General features: G+C 38.7%; 1 protein-coding gene across 1 annotated transcript; it reads left to right on the top strand.

The window, feature by feature from the left end:
* Positions 1-1,418: 1,418 nt before the first annotated feature.
* LOC306988246 (uncharacterized protein) lies at positions 1,419-5,427 on the top strand (the record flags this gene model as incomplete). The annotated part of the gene is made up of 4 exons (XM_079593052.1): positions 1,419-1,662; positions 1,845-2,213; positions 5,172-5,315; positions 5,411-5,427. The coding sequence occupies 4 exons, from the start codon at positions 1,419-1,421 to the stop codon at positions 5,425-5,427; spliced, it is 774 nt and encodes a 257-aa protein (XP_079449178.1).
* Between the last annotated feature and the right edge of the window lie 2,309 nt (positions 5,428-7,736).

Raw genomic sequence — 7,736 nt, 5'->3', positions numbered from 1 at the left:
TTATTTGGGACCGTTCCTGATGCATCCCTGGCAAACAACCCTATATTTTACTATTTTAATTTTATTTTATTGATTTAACTAACATCTTGTTCCCTATCTGCCTGAATCACTAACTTCGGGGATCCCCTATCTGAGATGGAAGAGATTGATCAGGTTTTGCGGTGCCACTGGACCTAATCCAGGGACGCCCTCTGCTGGGGTGGTGTACCACACCAGTATTGCCCCACTGGGCCCCCACAGAGTGCGTTTCACTTCTGCTGTTTTAAACAAAACAGCGACCCTTTATACTCTCGTAGTATAAATAATCTTCACTCGCCTCGTCGGAGTGAAGCTCTCCCGTTCCCCTTCAAAATCTCTTCCAATCAGACAGCCCTAATAATTAATAAAATCTCTTTCTACCTTGTTTGCTAATTTGCCAGAGATGTCACCACAGAATGGTTTCCCGCCAATCCTCCACCAAACTGTTAGGGGGGTAACAGTTATAAGACCCGAGACCAGATATGATGAAAGAAGACCAGGAGTCGTGAGGTTCAATCAAAAAGATAAAAATTTACTGAAGAATAGTTTGCAGTTTCATCGGTAGAGCGAGCGTCAAAGTCTCACGAGGAGGTCGCAAGCCAACTCTACCTTACACAAAATCATACACCAATTATACCATTTTGCAAGGGCAAGCATAGCATCATCATACATCTGATTGGCTGAGAGAACATAAAACCATAAACAATTTAACACATGTGAGCAGATAAAAGGTGCCTATCGCCATTAGTTAGGATAGCTGTCGCCAATCCTCAGATTTAGGTCAGCGTTGACCTCGCAGGTTAGAGGAGAGCGCCAGTATGGCTGAGCGTTGTGTCCCCAGTGCCTATGTAGAAAGTCAAACGCACACACACAGAACAACACCAAATAACATCACCAAGGCCAAAGAGTGCTTGAGCTCTGCATTATCAGTTAACCAAAACATAGCTCCTCAGGAAGAAAGGGAGAGAAATGGCATTGCTCTCTAGAGAAAATATAATTTCACAAGCACAAAAGAATATAGAAATGATTATGTGATAATGCATATATTTGATTATTGATTTGTATAAAAGTAATGTAAGCATTCAAAAGGATATAGAATTAAATATATATATAAATGACTGAAGAGACAAGGGATTTTGACCAACCCTTCAATATTTTAATCAGCACAAATATACCATTAATAATTCAAACTCCATTTTGCTTTTGGTGTTTAAAGATGATATTCATTTCAAATTTACATTTCAAACTATTTATAAACCATCAAGTGACCGTCTAAATCTGTGATGAACCGTGTGTGTGTGTGTGTGTGTGTGTGTGTGTGTGTGTGTGTGTGTGGTGATTCAGGACTGATGTCAGTGAAGGAGGGAGATTCAGTCTCTCTAAACTCTGGTCTCACTGAAATGAAGGATGATGATGTGATTCTGTGGAGATTTGGAAAAGAAAACACTGTAATAGCAGCAATCAATAAACGGTTCGACAGATTCACTGTATATGAAGATGTTCTTGATGGGAGATTCAGAGACAGACTGAAGCTGGACAATCAAACTGGATCTCTGACCGTCACACACACCACAACTGAACATGAAGGAGATTATAATCTACAGATAAACCGTAAAATCAAGAGATTAATTCTCAGTGTCTTTGGTGAGTTCAAAAACGTTTAAACCTGTTATTTAATGACACAATTCATACACCATTTTGTTTTTGTTATTTTATATTTTTTATTTACATTTTAACCATTCAATTTAGTAAACCATTATAAAGTGATTTAACAGTATTAATCTGTGACAAACTCTGTTTCTGTTTGTTCTGTGTGTGTTTGACAGATGAAGTGACGTCAGTGTCAGTGAAGGAGGGAGATTCAGTCTCTCTAAACTCTAGTCTCACTGAAATAAAGTATTCTGATCGTATTCAGTGGAGATTTGGAGATGAAAACACTTTAATAGCAGAAATCAATAAACGCCTCGACAGATTCACTGTATATAAAGATGTTCTTGATGGGAGATTCAGAGACAGACTGAAGCTGGACAATCAAACTGGATCTCTGACCGTCACACACACCACAACTGAACATGAAGGAGATTATAAACTAATGATGTTTTCAGATCTAAAGATGTATTCAAATCTACTAACGTTTTCAGATCTGATGTTTACAGAAAGATTGTCATCAAAAGTATTCAGAGTTTCTGTCTATGGTGAGTAAAGATCATTTTTCTTCTCCTTCAAATATTCTTATTTACTATTTACATATTGAATTGTTGAATCGTTTATAGTTTGAGATGACAGATCGTATAAAAACTCAGTTGGAACCGAATATAATATTGTTGATTATATTTGATCATATTTCTGTGTATTCAGAAATATTAGTTGATGTCAGCGCTGATATTAGTGTTTATTGACTGATCTGATCTCAGTCTGATGTGTTTATTTATGGAAGTAAAATAATGCCAAATGTTTTTGAAACAAAAAGCCTGTTGAATTGCGCTACTTGAAAAAAATATGCATTGCATTAACCATGCTTGCATTTTAATGCATTGTATTTTAGGACTTGCATTTTTTTATTGCCTCAAATTCAACATGGTTGAATATTTAAGCTGTGAATATTTCAATTCAAAACATTTCAAACACATTTTCATTATTAAAAATTCAATAATCCATATTCACCTTTCATATTTCAATTCCAAAATATTCAAACGGTTTAAAAATACAACCTTTAATATTCAACAGGGAATTTTCAGTCCATTTTATTTCGCTTTAAAAATTCGCTTCCTCAAATTCAGTGGTTAAAATTCGACAGTAAATTCAACATTGACATCCAGGAACTGCAGGAAAAGCAGTAGATTACCGAGCATAATCTCCACCTGCTGTTATTCGGCCTCACCAGCAGGGGGCGCAAGCGCGTGTTGTTGACGAAGAGGAGAGCAACAGTTCATTCATAAAAACCCGTTTATAGAAATGTAAGTGTATTTGTGATTATTACGAGAGCTGTTTTTACAGCTGAGATTATAATGTTATTCCCCCGATGCTGATGTACAGATCAAATGTTACATTTGAAGTAGACATATATTTCTCTTGGTTGTTTAGTTGCCTTAACATTATATCACTGCGATGCGCTGCAGTAGCCTAGTGTTTCCCTCAATACTTCAGGGTTGCTGGACATATAAAACGCTTAACGTATAGCTTAATGGACTAATAGTGATATAAAAGAGCAAACTCTCACTTTATTGAGAAGGCTGTATAGGTACTATATGGCTACGGGCAGCAGACTAAAGATGAACTTAACCCGCAAGGTATCACGCCAAGTTTCCCTGTGATATGGCATAAAGTTGGCTTGACATTAGACCATTTTTTTACAGTCTATGCATTAGACATTCGCACATTTAGGGACCGTCTCTAAAGTTACACACGACATTGGTACACACGTTTCTAACTTCAATAGCATTGGGAGAGAATGACTTACAGAAAACTGGTAGGCCTACGTCAGGCATGATACACATGCACACCTTTTATATTTTTGATAAGTTGAAGTTTGCTATTGAAGTTAGAAACGTGTGTAATGATGAATGTAATTTTAGAGACGGTCCCTAAATGTGCGAAAGTCCAATGTCAAGCCAACTTTATGCAAGTATCCATATGCATAATGCGGGTGGGATATGTCCCACCACTTTCTGCCAGGGTAGATATTGTCCCCACCTCGCAGCACGGATGTACAAACAGCCGAAATAAAACAACTCCAGTTAACCAGCAGAGCATTCATTTAGTTCGTTTGTTAAACAAGAGGCGATCTAGCGCTGAAATGTGTATGAAATCAAGTGCTCATTGCCACTGCGATCAGTGGTGCGGATAGAGTATGTGGCTCGCGAACACTCTTCACTCAGACGCGCTTCAATCAGTTGCGGAGACTCTCGTTCCGGTGAAATCACAAAACAAACTGCACAGAAAGTGTCCCAGCTTGATATACAACCACTGATAAACATAATCGGTTTTGATGAGAAAAAAAAACTATACGAGTGCGGATTCGAACCCAGAACTTCTGACCCTCATGGCTAAAGTTCTACCACTCGACCATTAAAGTACATTAAATTAGTCGGATCTATTCATGTGAAAATTCCATAAGAAAATTCTCGGCACTGACAACATATTAGATCTCATTAAACGACAAATGAAACCCAATGTAGACCTAGGCCACTATTTGATAGCTGGACGTAATGTTACTGTACACATCTGATTTATGATTTATTATTGTATTAGCAAAACACACACACAAACAAACTGCGTGAAACTTTGCGCGTTAAATTCATATGATTCTGAGTCCGTCTGCTGCCCGTAACCACATAGTAGTCCTAATTACAGCCTAAAGTGCGAGTTTGGTCTTTTATATCTACTAGCACGCTACGTTGAGCGTTTTATATGTCCAGCAACCCTGAAGTATTGAGGGAAACACTAGGCTACTGCAGCACATCGCAGTGATATAATGTTAAGGCAACTAAACAACCAAGAGAAATATATGTCTACTTCAAATGTAACATTTGATCTGTACATCAGCATCGGGGGAATAACATTAAAATCTCAGCTGTAAAAACAGCTCTCGTAATAATCACAAATACACTTACATTTCTATAAACGGGTTTTTATGAATGAACTGTTGCTCTCCTCTTCGTCAACAACACGCGCTTGCGCCCCCTGCTGGTGAGGCCGAATAACAGCAGGTGGAGATTATGCTCGGTAGTCTACTGGTTTTCCTGCAGTTCCTGGATGTCAATGTTGAATTTACTGTCGAATTTTAACCACTGAATTTGAGGAAGCGAATTTTTAAAGCGAAATAAAATGGACTGAAAATTCCCTGTTGAATATTAAAGGTTGTATTTTTAAACCGTTTGAATATTTTGGAATTGAAATATGAAAGGTGAATATGGATTATTGAATTTTTAATAATGAAAATGTGTTTGAAATGTTTTGAATTGAAATATTCACAGCTTAAATATTCAACCATGTTGAATTTGAGGCAATAAAAAAATGCAAGTCCTAAAATACAATGCATTAAAATGCAAGCATGGTTAATGCAATGCATATTTTTTTCAAGTAGTGCAATTCAACAGGCTTTTTGTTTCAAAAACATTTGGCATTATTTTACTTCCATATTTATTCCTCAGACTCTGTCCACTGTTGTGGTCCTACTGAAGCTGTGATCCGATTGGTCCTCTCTGCTCTGGTGGGCGTGGCTACTGTCAGTATTGTGGTTTATGACATCAGATCCAGAAGAGCTGAACGAGATCAAGCACATATTCACACATCAGGTACATGATTGATGATGTCATTTCTCACAAACTGATTTATCATATATTAATGTATGTCAGATATATTTATGCCTTGATGTGTTCATCTTTTTCAGGAAGTATTGAAATCTAAAGCAGAACGCTGAACTTGAAAAGTTCTTCATGTGTGTTTTTGTCATAATTAATACTGTATATTTGAGCTTGATTATTTTTTTTGAGTCATTGTTTATATTTCTCTCAGATAGAAAAAAAGAGACACAGATCTCACTTTACTACTGCTGTATATTTGCTGTATGTATTTTCTTGCCTTTATCAATAAAGTTTCTCACTCTGAGGTTCAAGAGTCTCTCCATGTTTTATTGCATTTATTATGTCGAGCGCCTCACGGAGGAATACAGACTTTATATATAGTTTAAAGATTTCGGAAGTGTGGAATATATACATCTTTACATTATTAAAATATTATTTGAAACATTATTTGTAAATGTTTACATTATTATTATCTCATCAAATGTATTTGTTCATATATCCACAATAATAAACAACTTTCCCAGCTTCTGCTTTAACATGAGAAATCACAGATTGAAATACATAAACACAACATATCGATGCTCCATTTCCTTCAACAAGTCTTTAAATCTCTAGTGTGATTTGTCTCTGGTCTCGTCTGAGCAACTCCTCCATCTAGTGGCTCACCCTGAACTCACATGTTATCAGGAGTTATTTACTCAGTCTCTGTAATGAGATCCAGTGATTGTGTCATTACTCAAGAAAGCCTCTAGATGGCGCTGTGTTCAGTATTATGTGACGGACACTATGAAACGAGTAACGAAGAATAAAACCACATGTTGAAGTGTTCAGAGAAAATGTTAAAACTGACATGTAAGAACTGCACTGAGAAATATTTCATTCAAATCACTGAACAAAACATGATACCAGGAGTGAACTCAAACTACAAACAGCTCACTGGATATTTTCTCTTTTTCAGACCATTCTCTGTAAACCCTAGAGATGGTTGTGTGTGAAAATCCCAGTAAATTAGCAGTTTCTGAAATCCTCAGACCAGTCCGTCTGGCACCAACAACCACGACACGTTCAAAGTCACTTAAATCCTCACTCTTCCCCATTCAGTTTGAACTTCAGCAAATCGTCTTGATCATGGCTGTGTCTGATATCGCCTCCTATACCCTTAAAGCGGCACTCGGTAACTCTAGCCTCCGCTTCGCTGATGTTCTCAACGAGCTCCCCCTACAGCTGCGGTGCGTATATTTTTCACATCACTGTCGTAAAGTCACTAGCGGCGCGCCGGCGCACTCCTCCCCCTTTCTACCGCTGCTCATGTGCTTTTGTTGTGGTCGGAGCCGGTGTGGTGAACAAATGAGTCCCAGACGCACCAACTTTATCGTGTGGAGCATGTCTACCGAGGTGGGTAATACATCATACACAGTATCATAAAGCAGTTCGTGTTTCTCGTTCTTTCTCGCTTGTTCTCGCTTCTCACGAGACTTCCTATTTTCAACTTACCGAGACGTTAGTCCCAATGTTGCAAGGCTGGTTTTCCGCCTGGGAACGCTGGGGGGAGCGGGGAAAGTAACCATTCTCACCAGAACAGATTATTTAACCATCCAAATGATTTCTAAACGGATTTATTACGTTGAAAAAGTTACCAAGAGCACCTTTAAATATGACACTATTAGAGGGATCATTACGCTTTACATTTTAGGACATCCTCAGATCTTTGTGTCTATCTTTGTGTCTATCTTTGTGTCTATCTTTGTGTCTATCTTTGTGTCTATCAACCCTCTGCACTTTTGTACCAGTCTGGCTTCAAAAGTGAACTCCACAGAAACCGCCCCGCTGACCGTTGCTGAAACTCTACGGCTGGCGAGAGCGAACGCCAGATCATCTGTCCTTTTTCTACTAGATCTGTCAGCTGCCTTTGACACTAAAGCACCAGATCCTCCTGTCCGCCGTTTCTGACTCGGACATCACTGGTACGGCATTTCAGTGACTTCAGTCTTACTTCACAGAGAGATCCTTCAAGGTTTCATGGACAGAGAGGTATCATCTAGTCACTGGAGTGCCTCAAGGTTCAGTGCTCGCTCCTCTTCTGTTCTCCATTTACACAGCTTCACTGGGAAAGATCATAAATGCGCATGGCTTCTTCTACCACTGCTATGCAGAAGACATGAAGCTCTATCTGTAATTTCCACCTGACGGATCGTCACGGTCTCAGCTTGTATTCAGACATTTCTGCCTGGATGAAGGAACAGCATCTACAGGTCAGCCGTGCAAAGATGGAGATCCTTGTTTCTCCTACAGACCCATCAGTTGACCACAACCTCACTGTGTAACTGGTCCACAACACTAACACCAACCAGGACAGCAAGGATCCACTCCATAAAACGAGGCATTGGAAAGTGTGTACATCAGGAGTTTATT

The sequence above is a fragment of the Phoxinus phoxinus genome (assembly GCF_949152265.1).
Source record: "Phoxinus phoxinus genome assembly, chromosome: 20".
Taxonomy (NCBI): Eukaryota; Metazoa; Chordata; class Actinopteri; order Cypriniformes; family Leuciscidae; genus Phoxinus; species Phoxinus phoxinus.
Note: the sequence above shows the minus strand (reverse complement) of the source record. Positions and strands in the feature narration are given on the sequence as shown.